The sequence below is a fragment of the Hypanus sabinus genome, chromosome 6 (assembly GCF_030144855.1).
Source record: "Hypanus sabinus isolate sHypSab1 chromosome 6, sHypSab1.hap1, whole genome shotgun sequence".
Lineage (NCBI taxonomy): Eukaryota > Metazoa > Chordata > Chondrichthyes > Myliobatiformes > Dasyatidae > Hypanus > Hypanus sabinus.
The window spans coordinates 80,623,059-80,639,862 of NC_082711.1; the positions used below are offsets into that span (position 1 = coordinate 80,623,059).

The 16,804-nt window shown below is 37.9% G+C and overlaps 1 protein-coding gene across 1 annotated transcript in view; it reads left to right on the forward strand.

Moving 5' to 3' along the window:
• LOC132395619 (band 4.1-like protein 4B) overlaps positions 1-16,804 on the forward strand; it is a 339,992-nt gene that overhangs the window by 100,993 nt on the left and 222,195 nt on the right. The window contains exon 2 of the mRNA XM_059972481.1: positions 9,125-9,229. Coding sequence (XP_059828464.1) covers positions 9,125-9,229 — 105 coding nt within the window. The remainder of the gene's footprint in view (positions 1-9,124; positions 9,230-16,804) is intronic.

The following is a 16,804-nucleotide window of genomic DNA, read 5'->3' on the forward strand; positions in this document are numbered from 1 at the left end:
GAATTCCAGTGAGTACAGTCCCAGGCGACTCAATCTCTCCTCATAGCCTAACCCCCTCATCACTGGAATCAACCTGGTGAACCTCGCCTGTACCACCTGCTAACCCAATATATCCTTCTTCAAGTAAGGAGCCCAGAACTGTATGCAGTTCTCCAGGTGCGGCCACACCAGTACCCAGTACGGTTGCAGCATAACCTCCCTGCTCTTAAATTCAATCCCTGTAGCAATGAAGGCCAACATTCCATTTGCCTTCTTGATAGCCTGCTGCACCTGCAAACCAACCTTCTGTGATTTATGCACAAGCACTCCTGTCCCTCTGCACAGCAGCTTGATGCAATGTTTTATCATTTAAATAATAATCTGCTCTTGCATTTTTCCTTTCAAAGTGGATGATCTCGCATTTATCAACATTGTACTCCATCTGCCAGACGCTTGCCCACTCACTTAACCTATCTATATCTCTCTGTAGACTCTCCGTATTTTCTATGCAATTTGCTTTTCCACTCAGTACGTTGCAATGCATAATAAAAATTGTTAATTACAGTAAGAAGTATGTATCGTTGAGTGTGTGCCTTCAGGCTCCTGTACCTCCTTGCTGATGGTAGCAATGAGAAGAGGGCACATCCTGAGTGATAGGGATCCTTAAAGATGGATGCCACCATTTTGAGACATCTCTACTTGAAGATGTCCGTGACGCTGGGGAGGCTGGTGCCCATGATGGAGCTGACTAAGTTTACAACTTTTTGCAACTTGTTTTGATCCTGTGCAGTGCCCCTCCCCCATACCAGATGGTGATGCAGCCAGTTAGAATGCTTTTCATGGTATATCTGTAGACGTTTTTAAATGACTTTTGTGACATACCAAATCTCTTCAAACTCCTAATTAAATATAGTCACAGCTGTGCATCAGAATGTTGGGCCCAGGGTAGATCCTCAAAGATGTTGACACCCAGAAACTTGAAATTGCTCAACCTTTCCACTGCCAATCAATCACTTGAAGAGGACTGGTGTGTGTTCCCTTGTCTTACCCATTCTGAAGTCTACAATCAATTCCTTGGTGTTCGTGATAGTGAGAGCAAGGTTGTTACTGTGACACTCGCTGATCTATCACACACCTGTGAGTTTTCTTATCACCTTCTGAAATTCTGCCAACAGTAGTTGTGTCATAGGCAAATTTATAGATGGCATTTGGGCTGTGCCAAAATGGTTGTAGAGGGAGTAGAGCAGAGAATAAGCACAACGTTGACTATCAATGAGGTGGAGATATTATTTCCAATGCGCACAGACTTGTCTTCTAGTGAGGAAGACAAGAATCAAGTTGCAGAGAGAGGTACAGAGGCCTAGGTTTTGGAACTTTTTGATCAGACTGTCAGAAGGATTTGTTAGGGACCTTGAAGGAATCCTTAGGCAGTGATCACATTCTGACAGAATTCATCCTGTTGTTTGCGAGAGTGAAAATTAAGTTAACCACAGAGGTCTGAGAAGTTTGCTGGCCAGATGATTGGAAGGCATGGCAGTAAAGCAGCAATGGCTGGAGTTTCTGGGAGGAAGATGCAAGATTGGTTTGTCTTTAAGCGTTTTAAAGGAAGGATGAGATAATTGTGACTGACCTGAGAAGTGAATGACAGCATAAAAGTAAAACAGAGGGCATATAATATAGCAATAATTAATGTAAAGCTTGAGGTTTGGAAAGCTTTTAAAAAAAGCAGAAAGCTACTACAGTGCCATGAGAAAAGATGAAACATGAAAGTAATGATCAATGGATGTTATTCCAACAAACATGTCAACATACTTTCAGTTCACTTATTTAAGGATATTCCAGAGTAATATTATACGTCAGCCATCCTTATCTGTGAGGGATTGGTTCCGGGACCCCTCACGGATACCAAAATTCGCGGATGCTCAAGTCCCTTATTCAACCTGTCTCAATGTGGTGGACTTTAGGACCCAGTGTAATCCCAGACCTTATTTAACCTGTCTCAGTGCATTGGACATTAGGAAACGGCGCCAGAGCTCTGAATCTGCAGTGTTTCTGTTCACGAAAATAATCCGATCACGATTGAAAATAAAGTGGAAATAATAAAGCGATCCGAAAGAAGTGAAACGCCGTTGGTCACTGGAAAAGCGTTAGGCTACATCGGTCAACGATTGGAACAATTTTAAAGGACAAAGTGAGAAAGGCTGTGCCCCGATGAAAGCTACAATTATTATTAAGCAATGCAGTGGTTTAATTATTGGGTTTTGGGTTTTTGATCCTCCACATCACAGTTTGGAGTGTGCACTTGAAAGCGGTCTGTCACTAGATTGAACTTGGAAACTTCTGTTCCTGAGCCCGGTGCTGAAACATATGTTCTTAAGCGTTTTATATGCATAGAAAGGTAAAATATGTACTATATTCTAAGACAAATGTTTGACTAACTGACACTAAATAATACTGGATGTACCTGTTCCGACTTACTTAGTAAGAGAACTTCGATTTTTTTCCAATCCCGATCCACGATAACCCATGCACATCCTCCCGTGTACTTTAAATCATCTCTAGATTACTTATAATAGCTAATACAATGTAAATGCTATGTAAAATAGTTGTTATACTGCATTGTTTAGAGAATAATGACAAGAAAAATAAAGTCTGTACAAGCTCGAACAACACATGCTGGAAAGCACTTACAGGTTTTCGCGATTTGCGGATGTGAAATTCGTGGGTAAGGAGGGCTGACTGTACTTTTCCTATTGAATGCTGTAAGTTTAAAAGAAGGACTGGATATAGGGCCAGGTGAGTTTCAAGAGAGCACAGGAACTGGGGCCTCAGAGTTTTGTAGGGGTGCAGAAACCTGTGCCTGGTGTTTGTGGGGGGATCTTAACCACATCAGAGTTTTTTTTAATATTTGAAGGAACATAGTTGAGTCTTAAGGGAAACTATTATATATGAGAACACAAAACCAGTCAGATGGAGAGAGATTTTAAATGTCTACATTAGTAAATAGGCATTCTATGTTGGCTGACTCATGTTATGACCCTAAACCCCTTATATTACCTTAAATGCATAATTCAAGCATAAAATAAAGCATTCAAATACAATTAGCATGTATTTCTGGCATTGTGTTCCAGGTAATCATGGCCCTCAGCATGGAAAAGGTCCTTCTCAGATCCACTCTTAAAAGCTGTCATTCCATGCATTAAATCTGTGTCCCCTGGTGTTGCTTACATTGGATGTGAGGAAATGTTTCCTGCAGTGTACCCTTAATAATATATACCCTCAATCATATCCCCTTTTAATTTCCTGCATTCAAGGGAAAACATACTTGACCTCTGCTCCGCATGAACATGCGTAAAGCAAATGCATGCTGCAAAGCAAATATTTATCAGAGGGCTCTGATCAGAGTGTATTTGTTGTATTTATTGAGGAAAAGAACATGTTAGTTTGAATTGCCTGTGTTTACAGATCTTAACATTTGATGCGTTTCTTGATTAAGTCTTCTGAACAATGAGTAAATACTGACTTGAAGCAAAAATGGAAATAAAATATTTTAGAATCAGAATTAGGTTTATTATCATTGGCCTGTGAAATTTGTTAACTTAGCAGCAACAGTGCAATGCAATACATAATGTAGAAGAGAAAAAATAACAATAAATACGTGAATCAATTACAGTATTCATATATTGAATAGATTAAAAATTTTGAAAAAAAAGAAATAATATATTTAAAAAGTGAGGTAGTGTTCATGGGTTCAATGTCCATTTAGGAATTGGATGGCAGAGAGGAAGAAGCTGTTCCTGAATAGCTGAGAGTGTGCCTTTAGGCTTCTGTACTCCTACCTGATGGTAACAGTGAGAAAAGGGCATGTCCTGGGTGCTGGAGGTCCTTAATAATGGATGTGAAACACCACCCCTTGACGATGTCCTGGGTACTTTGTAGGCTAGTACCCAAGATGAGCTGATTAAATTTGCAACCCTCTGCAGCTTCTTTCCATTAAATTTCCAATTTAAAGGTAATCCCATATCAGTATTACCCTTTATGTTAAAAGTATTTTGAACTGATTACTGGATCATTATGAAATCATTTATATGCTTAATGTATGCTTAAGGCCATTTTTGCTCACTTGCAGGAAATGGTTAGTAGCTGCAGTTTGCATTTTACATTTCATAATTTGATTAGAAGACAACTTTTGATCAAGTTTCAATAAACTGTGTCAACTAACCTAAATAAACCATAGGATTTTGGGTCCTGTGTAACTGTATAAGCAAATACTTGTCCCATCAACCATGAAATTAAAAAGTAAACATTAAAAGCCCAAGTTGAAAAATAATAGAATATATAATTAACTGCTACAATACGGACAAAAAGGTAAATGGGAAAGAAAGAACTGAATATAAGAGAGAGGACATGAAAAAGTTATATAAAATATATTTAATTTTTTATGTGGTCATTGCTAATTAAAAAGTTGAGGAGTTAAACTTATTAGTGTTGTTTTTCAGTGGTAGGGAGATTGTTTAGTGCTAATTAATACTTGTCATACAATTTAAAATTAGCTTGAGTTTGAACAAACAAGTTGCAGTTTATTTTTGGCAACGTTGGTCTGCATCAAACGTCATGTCATTTTGTGTGTTTTCAATGCCAAGCCTTTTAGCAAATGCCAGTAAAGCAAGGAGTTCAGAGGAGCCACTCACTGTCACCTTAATGATTTTCACATTTAACTATGTTAGGTGGCTGTTTGAAAAAATAGTAACTGCTAACAGCCTCACCACTATGAACATTAGTTTAACTGTAGCTTCATGGCCATTAAGTTAGCCAGCTATTTGAAGTAAGACCTCTTAGAATCGTAGACTAATTATGGTATGGAAACATGTCCTATAGCCCGACTCATCCATGCGGACCATGCTTCCCACCAAGCTAAATCCATTCGCTCGCATTTGGCTTGTACCTCTCCAAAGCCCTCCTATCCATGCACTTTCTCTAAAATGTCTCTTTTACTGTATTGCTAATCTTCCCAGACAAATAGAGCCACAAGATTGCAGACACTGTTAGCTGATGCAGGGTCTTCATCTGAATTGTCAGTCCTCTTGCTATTACCATAGTGGCTGCTTCACCAATTGAGTTCCACCAATGGTTTGTTTTTTTTTTCGCTCCTTCCTAGGTGACAATGGGTGAATTTTTGCAGAGTTATTTTAATTACTGAAACTTTAGAGGAAGAGCTGTAGAAACCCAAAAAATTGTATAAACCTCAATTTGTTCTCATTATGCTTATGGTCATATCAGATCTTACTACTGTCTTGCATCTACAATGTGGTACTTTAATCTTAATATAGTCAGGTGGTAATTTTTCTTTTTCTTCTCTTCGCTTCCATCCTTCTTCTGTTCTCTGCATCCTAATATCTATTTTCTTCAGCTTTTTCTTGTTTTGATGTTTCAAAGATGCTACTTGATTTGCTGACTATTTCTTTACTATTTCCAGTTTGTATTCTGCATTTCTAGTATACACGGTTTGCTTTTGTTTTATTAAGACAGTATATTGTCTTGACTTGTAATTGGAGTATAATTAGAGGCAGCTTGTATTCTTCAAAATGAAATCTTCGAAGACTTGCCTACTTTGACGTAATTTGTTAATTAATTGGTTTTTAATTATAATGATAAAACAAGTGATTTACCAAAGTATCTAATTTAATTATTTTTCTTAAAATCATTAATGATAAGCTCATGCATTTTAATGGTAAGTATTTCTAATCCATTTATATTTGAGTAACATAGCTTTTGAATACAACATTATTTAAATAAAAATGAAACTAACCAAGTTAGATTGAGACATCCAGCTGGGAGAAATCTTTTGTTACACAATTTCAATACATCTGACATACTGCCCAATTTTGTGTTGTTTAAGTTAATTTGCTTTGTTTATGATGTTTTATTCATAGTTGTTTTGGAACATTAAAAATATTGTAATGCTTCTGCGTTAACTGTATTTGAGTTTGGGGGAAAGTTGTGTCTTTGTTGCAGTGTTCTTAAGGTGTTTTCTTAATTTGTTGCTGTTTCCGCAAATATACAGAATTCTCTGAAGCAGATATAAGAAATGATCTGAAAGATAATTTAGGTGATGACTGAAGTAAGTTTGGTGCAAGAATGGAAAAGGAAAAATAAAGATCAGAATTTTGACTTGAAATAATAGAATCCTGTCCAGATTAGGTGGAAGAAAAAGTAGGAAATTTTTAAGGTGATAAAATAAGTGTAAAGCAGGTACAATTCAGGAGACAAAAAGGGAATATTAAAGCTAAGCTTTCTTGATATAAGAGGAGGCACAAGTTACTGCAGATGCTGTAATCAGAAGTGGGAAAAAAACTAACTGCGGGAGAAACTCAACAGGTCTACCAGGAATGGCATATATTCTGATTCAGGGTGTTCACCTGAAACATTGACCATCCCTCTGCCTTCATTGTTGCTGCTTAATATAACGGGCTCCGCCAGCAGTCTGTTTTCTGTTTCTTTAACATAACCTTCTTTTGGAACTGTTGAGTTGAATTTTTAGCACTTGCAGAAAACCGTTGAAATCTTGAGGCTAACAACCACTCCAATGCCATCTTCAAGTTTGCTGACGACACTGCTGTTGGCCAAATCAAAGGAGATATCAAATTGGCAGATAGGGTGATTGAAAGGTGCCATAACAGCAACCTCTGACCGAATGGCAGTAAAGCCAAGGAGCTGATTATTCACTGTAGAAGGAAACTGGAGGTCCATGAGCCAGTCCTCATTAAGGGAGCGGTGATGGAGAGGGACAATAACTTTTTTTGCATTATCATTTGAGAAGATCTATCCTTGGACCAATGTGTAAGCGCAATTATAAAGAAAGCATTTCAGCACCTCTAGAAGTTTGCAAATTTAGCATGTTATCTAAAACTTTGAGAAATTTCTATAAATGCACAGTAGAGAGTATCCTGACTGGCTGCATCACAGCTTGGTATTTTAACACCAATGCCCATAAATAGAAAAACCTGCAAAAAGTAGTGGATACAGCCCAGTCCATCACAGAAAATATCCTCCCTATCATTGAACACATCTACAAGGAGGGCTGCCACAGAAAAGCAGCATCCATCATCAAGGTTGCACATCATCCAGGCCATGCTCTCTTCTCGCTGCTGTCATCAGGAAGGAGGTACAGGGGCCTTAGGACCCACACCCCAGATTCAGGAACTGTTATTACCCTTCAACCATCAGGCTCTTGAACCGGCATGGATAACTTCACTCGCCTTAACACTGAACTAATTCCACAACATATGGATTCACTTTCAAGGACTCCACTTCTTATGTTCTTGTATTATTTATTACTTGCTTATTTATTATTATATTTGCACAGTTTGTCTTCTTTTGCACATTGGTTGTTTGTTGGTCTTTGCTTGTATGTAATTATTCATTGATTTGTATCGACTCTGAATGCCCACAAGAAAATGAATCTCAGGGTAGTATATGGTGACATAAACTGTGCATACTTTTATAATAAATTTCCTTTGAGCTTCAAAAACTAGTAGATCGATAGCCAGATTCCCATTGGTGGCTACACAGTTGGAAAAATTAAAAAGCTGATAGTTGTTGTAAAATAGTAGTTGTAGTAGAATTGTCAGGAAATAAGAGGCAAATGCATAGAGAAAGATGAGACAATACCAGAAATAGTGGGAAGGGAATATTGGGATTAAGATTTATAGTTCTGTTAAAGATTCTAAAGTAAGTTACAGAAGAAGTACAGTAATTTATGTTTTAGCTAAAATTGCTCAAAATTAATTAGAGAGAAAAATTGCTCCAGAGAATAGGAGGTTATAAGAAGTGTTTCATCTACCTGTATCATAGGGAAAAAGCAAAAACTAAATTTAGGACAGTTATTTTTGAGATATTGGTCAAATAACAAACTAATATTCCCAATTTTTAGACTGTCATTGAATCAGAGTATCGCAGAGTGTGTAAAATGTGCAAATTTCATGCTCCATTAAAGAACCTCCAGTGGTATTAGTGCCTGCTTGTGACAGGCAGTAAATATCTGAGCATTTGAGGGCAGTTTGGTTCATTGCAGTGTGAAAGTTAGTGGTTTTGGATGGTAAAGGCACTTCACAATATGCCAGGAGAGGTTGGCATAGGTTGCGTGAGTGGGATCTTGATAAAAATGCAGGTGCTTTAGAAAAGTAGTTCTCTTGTTTCAATTGTACTTCCAAATTACTTCTTAATATTTTAAACTTTCTTGTGAAGTGATTATTATCTTCTTAATCATCCTGTTTCAACTATTTAGCTCTATTTAAACTGTCCTTAAATGTTTTGGATTGTCAAAAACATTTAAAGATAGTTCCAAGTCGTTTTGACAGCAGTGAGCTTTCAGAAGGCATATGACATTCCAAGAATAGGCTCTCTGGTTTTGTTGTCTGTAGGGCTGTTTCAGCAGCTATGCCTGGAGCTTGATTGGTTGATGCATACAGTCGCAAGTTATTCTTATTTTGCATTTGTGGATAAGTAATTTAAGTGACTATTGATTGGATCAGTGAACATTGTTGTACACTTTGTTGTAATTGTGGTGGTACCTCAACATATTGTCAACATAAAATTACAAGTAGACTTGCACATACTATTAAAAGGTGATGGCAGCATCATTGCATAAGGAATAGTGTGTGAGATAATTTAATAGCCTTTATCCATAATACTACAAGATGGGAGTTTAGATGCATCTGCATCAAAGCTACATTGGGGCGTCTTGTTATCGTAGTAGTTAGCATGGTGCTATTACAAATTTGGGCATCTAAGTTCAATTTTATGCACTCTCCCCATGAGTGCATCTGTTTCCACTGCGTGCTCAGTCCAAAGATGTACCAGTTAGTAGGTTAATTGGTCATTGTAAATTGTTCTGTGATTAGGCCAGGGTTAAAGCGGGAGGTTGTTTGGCGGTGCAGCTCAGTAGGCCAGAAGGGCCTGTTCTGCACTGTATCTCTAAAATAAAATTTAAAAAAGTAACTATGCATGAATGAGTTATTTTATTTTATTAATGTCTTAGTGTACTGAATGTTAGGTTTCAATAAGGATTGCTTTGGTTATGTTTTTCATATAATTCAATCTTCAAAACAACAATTCAAATTTCATATGGTCTTTATTTTCATAGAAAAATGCAAAAGGCCAAGATCTCTTTGACCAAGTTGTTTATCATTTGGACCTTGTGGAGACAGAATATTTCAGCTTGCAGTTCATGGACGCTTTACAAGTTTCAGTAAGTTATCTTCTGTTGTTTATATTAAAGGATAACTTTTTTATAGTTTGTTTCCCCCAGGTTATGTCTATATAATTCTTTGTTTTCTATTGGATTCAGGAAGGCAGTTAGATAGAAGTTAAATTAAACTGATCTTAAAAATTGAATTTGTCATTTTTACTGATGTTTCTTTGTGGAATGAGAGAGAACAGATCTGAAAATGCCAACTCAATAGTGAACAAAGTTGATCAACAACTTAAAAAACTTATGATTGCATAATATTATGTATGTGTAGGTGAAAAAGAACCTCAAATTAAATTAGTGCACTGTGCACACCCTTCATTTCTTCAACTGATAAGCATAAGCCACTGAAATGTTGTCAACTCTCTTAACAAGGGAGGACCCAGTGTGTATCTTTTGAGAAAGGGGTTTTTGACTTTTTTGACATTTAAAAGCCCCAGACAGATTGGATTTGAAACATTCAGTTTGATGAAAAGATACATGGCTTGTTGAGTCTCAGTGAGGAAACAACGTACTGGCACAGTCTAACGCAGAGTAAAGGCATGTTTGAGAGGAATGGGTGGATATGGGGTAAAAAGCAGTGTTGTGTTTTGCTTGCCTTTTGAAAGGATTCTCATCATTTGGAAGTATTGTTGGAAGTCTTAGCCTTGAGGATTTTCACTGAAGAAACCCAGGGATAGACCATTGCAAATATAGTATAGATGGCAGACTATCATTTTTCAAATATTCTTACAAGAATAAACTCTTGATTTTCTCTACAAATGCCTACAACAGGCATACCAAATAATGCTGGCTTGAAGTGGCAAAGGGGAGGTACGATTATAAATGGAGCAGAATTGTATGGACTTAAGGTCTGCTTTCAAAATACCATACCTTATTATTGGTTGGACTTCTAGTTAAGAAAACCATATTTGCGGATACAGTATGGTCTTTTAAATCGTCTTAGATAGGTAAATGTAGCTTACAAATATAGAGGGCTATGGGCTAGGAAATTCTAGGCAGTCTCTAGAGCAGGTTACATGGTTGGCACAACATTGTGGGCTAGAGGGCTGTAAATCTCTATTTTCTATATATTCTCTGGATCAGATGTGCCAATAGGAACCAATCAAGGCAGATTCAGAGTTTTATTCCAAGAACCAGAGAGATTGCTACAGATTAACTGTAGGATATAGTAAAACTTCCTTAGAATCTATTAATTTAAATACACAACTGTAAATGGATTATAAGTACTTCACTTATTTATTAAAGAGAAGACTTTTTGTATCTCCAGGTGTTTAAGGTCATGTTTTTAAATGCTTGATTGACTGTCGAACATTAGCTAAGTCATTAATTTGTCCCATGTATTAATTATAATTCTTCATGTGACTAAGTAACGTTCATTGACTTATACACAGGGAATTCTGACATATGAATTCCCTGTACTGAGCTTCCATTTGAAGATTTTTTGGGCCTCTGATGCTCAAATTTTGTGATTAAACAGGCAATTTTAGGATACTGGTTATTAACAAAATACTGTTTGTTTTGTTCCCCGTACCAGGAAAGTGCATAGAGGGAAAAAAAAACCTACAAGGTTTGAAGTCTAAAATAATAATAGAGAAGGCTAGGAAAACTCAACAGGTCATTACCATGAAATATCGACCCTTCTTGACCTGAAATTTCAACCTTTCTTTTCTTTTTCAAGGTTGCTGCTTGAATTGCTGAGTGCCTGCAGCATTCTCTATTTTTTACGTAAAATAGTGCCTGGAACAGCAATGTGAAATGGGATTTTGTATTGTATAGATTTTGTTGGTCAGGGCAGCTAAAGTGCCTGGTTATTTGGAAATATTGGGAAAAGCACAGCTGAATGCCAAAATGCCATTTGAGCTCTTTTTACTCATTAATTGAATGTGGCTGTTACTGAAAATGTCAGATTGATAATGGTGAATATATTTCTTGAATCAGTGCGATTTTTTTGCTAGTACTATTAAAAGTACTATTTGGTAGGGATGTTTCAGAATTTTTAACCAAGCCATGATGAAGGATAGGTGATTTGATGTTTGACTTGGTGGTACACCACTGTGCACCTGCAGCAGAGAGCAAGGATGTTGAAGATGTTTGAGCAGGTGCTTTATCCTGGATATTGTTGATGTAACTTAAGCTTTGTTGGAGCTGGTCTAATTTAGACAAGCTCATTCCAATACATTCCTGACTTATACTGTGGTTGTGGAATCAAAAAGTGAGTTGCCTTTGATTTGTGGTAGGATTGGTTTATGTAGTCATTTATGTAAATAAGGCTTTAATAAAATCTGAGAACTGCATTTCCATTATTTCACATTAGATGAGTAAGTCGACCAGTTATATTGAATACACATTAACATGTGAAGAGTATGACACCACACCATGATAAATGAACAAGTTTCCCTCACCAAGGATATTGTGACACTGACAGTCATCTGAGCGGTTACAGAAGAATATATTTGTGTAATATATTATGTAACAAGAGGGACAAATATGTCAGTTCTCTCAGCAATACTTATAAAGATATTCTAGTAATCACAAGTGAGCTATTAACATTAATTTGTCAAAACTGTTCATTTCCGTATGGAGCTCCCTGATTTGCCATTCTTAAAGTTTGCATTGGGCTTCATTGGCTAAAAGTAAGAACATCAGAGTGGGAATGGAATGGAAAATTAGTGACAGGTAACTGGAAGCAAGGGTCACCCCTACTGAGATTGAAAGAAGAGCTTATTTTGTCACGTGTACCTTGAAACACTGAAACATAAAGTGAAATGTGAAGTTTGTGTCAAATCAAAACACAGAGTTATGCTGGAGTCAGCCTGCAAGTGTGGCCTTGATTCTGGCGCCGAAATAGCATGGCCATAGCTTACTAACCCGAACCTCTTTGGAATTTGTGAGGAAAATGGAGGATCTGTAGGAAATCCATGCAATCATGGAGAGAATATAAACTCCTTGCAGACAGCTTTGGGAGTTGAAAACAGATGTTGTAAAGCAATTGCACTAACTGCCACCCTATAGACAAAGTGGTTATGCAGTGAAAGTGGAGATGTGATTGTATTGAGGAGACAGTATCTGTGCCTGTTTGAGAAGGGTGCAGTTAGATGTAATTAAAATGACTTTATACAGAGAAAGCTGTTGAATTTCTAATGTTGGCATTTTTAGTTTTATGATTGGATAGATAGAATGATATTGGTATAATTGGTTTTAAAGGATAAAACATTATTAATGATGATAGTCACTGAAGTTGGTGTTACTTTCTTTTATTGAGAATCAGAGATACCTGTTTCCCCTTTTGGAGCTGTGAAATTGTTTGCTGAAACAGTTGGAGTTCACTGATTTGTATATTTCATGTATCTATCAATTGCAGTGAGATGTAGTTCAAGATGAAATAGTCCAATATTTATTGTTTCAAAATTTCAGTAAAATCATGATTGAATATGTGGAAAGAATAGGGCACTTTATCTAGAAATGACATTGCAGAGAATCTTAATTCTATAAGACACAGAAGCAGAAATAGGCTATTCGGCCCATTGAATCTGCTCTGTCATTCCATCGTGGCTAATTTATTATACCTCTCAATCCCATTCTTTTGCCATCTCCTTGTATCTTTTGACACTCTGACTAATCAAGAACACGTTAACTTTTTCAGTTATTTTCAGTTCTGGAAGTTGAAGGAGAGAGGGGCAGAAGGTGGCTTAAAGAAGGGCAGAGCTGGGAGATTAATGTTACTTTAGGAATGATAAAGAAAAGGATAAAAAGGGTGTGGGGTGGCAGTGGCAATATTTGCAGCTCTGTAAATGAACATCATGTTAGAAAGATTATCAAATGAAGTTATGGATTGCACTATAGAATGAAAAACAAATAGTAACAGTGATGGGAATATACTGTAGACAAGCAAAGTAGAACAGATTTCTGATGGCGATAAGAGTTATCACCGTAGACTCATTGTAAATGGGTACAGAATCTGAATTCTGTTCCAAAAAACTTTATTAGCAAGCTTACCAAATAAAAAGATAACAAATAAAAAATAAAAAGGAATGTCATTCTGGCTTTAGTTTTATAGGATGAAGTTTGAGTAGGTGTAAGGAGTATGTTGTGAATTTAATATTTGAGTAATATTGTGAATATATTGTTTAAGTATTCTTTGTTGTTTACATAATGCATTGCAGGTTATATGTAAAAGTACTTAAATAACATATGTCATTACGCCTCCACGTCATACGTACGTTCTTTACTTAAAGTAAAAATGAAGTTAGACTCAAATTCTGGACTCCCTTGTTTTTCTTCCAATTAGTTTTATGTTTTGGAGTTACAAAGCGAGAAGTCAAAGCCAACATAAAAGCCAAAAAGAGTTCATAGTTTAATGGGAAGGCAGAGGATTGGGAAGCTTTTAAAAATCAACAGAAGGCAGCTGAGAAGTCATCAAGAACGAAAAGATGGAATAAGAAAGTAAGTTTGCCGATAGTATTAAACAGGATCCCAAAAGTTTCTAATGATAAAGAGTGACACAGGTTTGAAAGATGCTGCGTCTTTATGGGTAGAGTTAAGGAATTGCAATGGTTAAAAGACCTTGACGTGAATTATATACAGACCTCTGAAGAATAGCCAGGATATGGGTATAAATTCCAATGGGAGATGGAATAGGAATGTTAAAAAAAAGGCAATGTGTTAGGATAGTCATGGGGGATTTCAGTCTGCAGATAGATTGAGAAAATCGGTTTGCTGCTGGATCCCAAGAGAAGGGGTGCCTACTAAATGCCTTTTTAGAGTTGCATGTGGCTGAGCCTTTCAGGGAAGAGGCAATTCAGTATTGGGTGTTGTATGATGAACCAGATTTGATAAGGGAGCTTAAGGTAAAGGAACCCTTAGGAAACGGTGATCATAATATGATGGACTTCACCCTGCAGTTTGAGAGGGAGAAGATAATGTCAGATGTATTAGTATTACAGTGGAGTAAAGAAAATTACAAAGCCATGAAAGAGGAGCTGCCCAAAGTCCAGCACAGTGAACCACTTCGCACCACTCAGGCAGGCCAGTGTGTCCTTGATTCTCGGGACTATATACAGGTTGAGGACTGTACGCCTGTGCAGAGTACAATAGTCCGCACACATTCGTACCTGCCCATTCTTCTTCATGGCCACTGCTATTGGAAGCACATAAGGACTTCTAGACTCAGTGATGATCCCAGCTTCCACAGATGCTGCAGAACGTCTTCCACCTCTGTTGCCGCGACCTTTCTCTGAATGGGGTGTCCTCTGTCACCCAGATGATGTGGCGAGTGCTCTTGAAACAACCCACATCAAACTTGTCACAAGAAAACACTTCTTCCAGCTTCAACATCTTCTCCATTAACCTGCTCTTCCAACCTCCAGGTATCAAAGAGTCCACAAAATTGAATGACTCAGCAGTCAACTTTCCCTTTTTTGGAGTGAGTTTCCCCGCAGCTTGTCTCACAGGGATACTAGACATTATTGTCACCAGAAGGAGGTGTGCCAGTGGCATCTCACGCCTGAGGGTGACCTCTCTTTCCAAATTCCACCGAGAGCTTCTGTAGTACGGGCCTCATCAGTACTCCCAGGTAAGCATGAATTCTCTTCATAGTCTTTTGGAGCATCCATGAAGAGGGCCTTGGCCTTAGGCATTCTGGGAAATTTGTGGTTTCCCATCACTCTGGCTCACCTCCCCAGGTTGTAACATGACTCATTTAGACTGGGTATACTGCACAGTCCCTCGTTTATGCCCATCATCCAGCCCAGTATGGACATGCACTTCCTCAAAAACAGCTCGTTACATAGGGTGAATGGACAGCATTTTCAGAAAGCTCTCTCTAACTTTCTCCTTGAGGGCTCCCTCTACCCTCTTCACATTAGGAGTACTTGTCTCCACAAGAATTGAGGTTTCGTCCTTCTTGTCTGGGTCTGGACAAACCAGCACTAATATATCAAGGACCTCAGCTACTCTCACATCTGCCTTTGAAAACTCCAGATTCAATGACAATAGATCATAAGGTAGAGGAGCAGAATTAGGCCATTTAACCCACTGAGTCTGCTCTGCCATTCAATCGTGGCTGATCCTTTTTTTCTCCTTCTCAACCCCAGTTCCCGGCCTTCTCCCCATAACCTTTGATGCCATGTCCAATCAAGAACCTATCAATCTCTGCCTTAAATACACCCAACAACCTGGCCTCCACTGCTTCATGTGGCAACAGATTCCACAAAATCACCACCCTCTGGCTGAATAAATTTCTTTGCATCTCTGTTTTGAATGGATTCCCCTCTATCCTGAGGCTGTGCCCTCTTGTCCGAGACTCTCCCAACATGGGAAACATCCTTTCCACATCTACTCTGTCTAATCCTTTTCAACATTCGAAAAGTTTCAATGAGATTCCCCCTCATCCTTCTGAATTCCAGCGAGTACAGACCCAGAGCCATCAAGCGTTCCTCATATGATAACCCTTTCATTCCTGGAATCATCCTTGTGAACCTCCTCTGGACCCTCTCCAATACCAGCACATCTTTTCTTACATGAGGAGCCCAAAACTGTACACAATACTCAAGGTGAGGTCTCATCAGTGCCTTATAAATTCTCAGCATCACATCCTTGCTCTTGTATTCTAGACCTCTTGAAATGAATGCAAACATGGCATTTGCCTTCCTCTCCACCGACGCAACCTGCAAGTTAACAAGGTCTCCAAATCTTTGCATCTGAGAATTTTGGATTTTGTCCCCATTTAGAAAATAGTCTGCCCATTTATTTTGACCATGCATTTTCCAACATTATAATTCATTTGCCACTTTCTTGCCTATTCTCCTAATCTGTCTAAGTCTTTCTGCATCCTACCTGTTCCCTCAACACTACCTGACCCTCCACCAATCTTTGTATCATCTGCAAACTTGGCATCAAAGCCATCATCTAAATCATTTATATACAGCATAGAAAAAAGTGGTCCTGACACCAACCCCTGCGGAACACCACTAGTCACTGGCAGCCAACTAGACAAAGATACTTTTATTCTCACTAGCTGCCTTCTTCCAATCAGCCAATGCTCTAACCATGTTAGTAAGTTTCCTGTAATACCATGGGTCTTAACTTGGTAAGCAGCATCATGTGTGGCACCTTGTCAAAGGCCTTCTGAATGTCAAAATATACAACATCCACTGTCTCCCTTTATTTATCCTACTTGTAATCTCAAAGAATTCCAGCAGGTTCATCAGACAGGATTTTTCTTGAAGGAAACCATGCTGACTTTGTCCTATCTTGTCCTGCAGTACCAAGCACTCTATCACCTTGTCCTTAACAATTGACTCTAACATCTTCCCAGCCACTGACGTCAGGCTAACTGGTTTATAATTTTCTTTCTGCTGCCTTCCTCCTTTTTTAAAGAGTGGAGTGACACTTGCAATTTTCTAGTCCTTTAGCATCATGCCAGATTCCAATGATTTTTGAAGACAGTGAAGACAGATGCAAAAATACTCATTTAGTTCATCTGCCATCTCTCATCTTTTTTTTATTGTTTACACACTTGAAAAAGCTTTTACTTATATTATTTGATATAATATCAAATATTTTAACTTGATG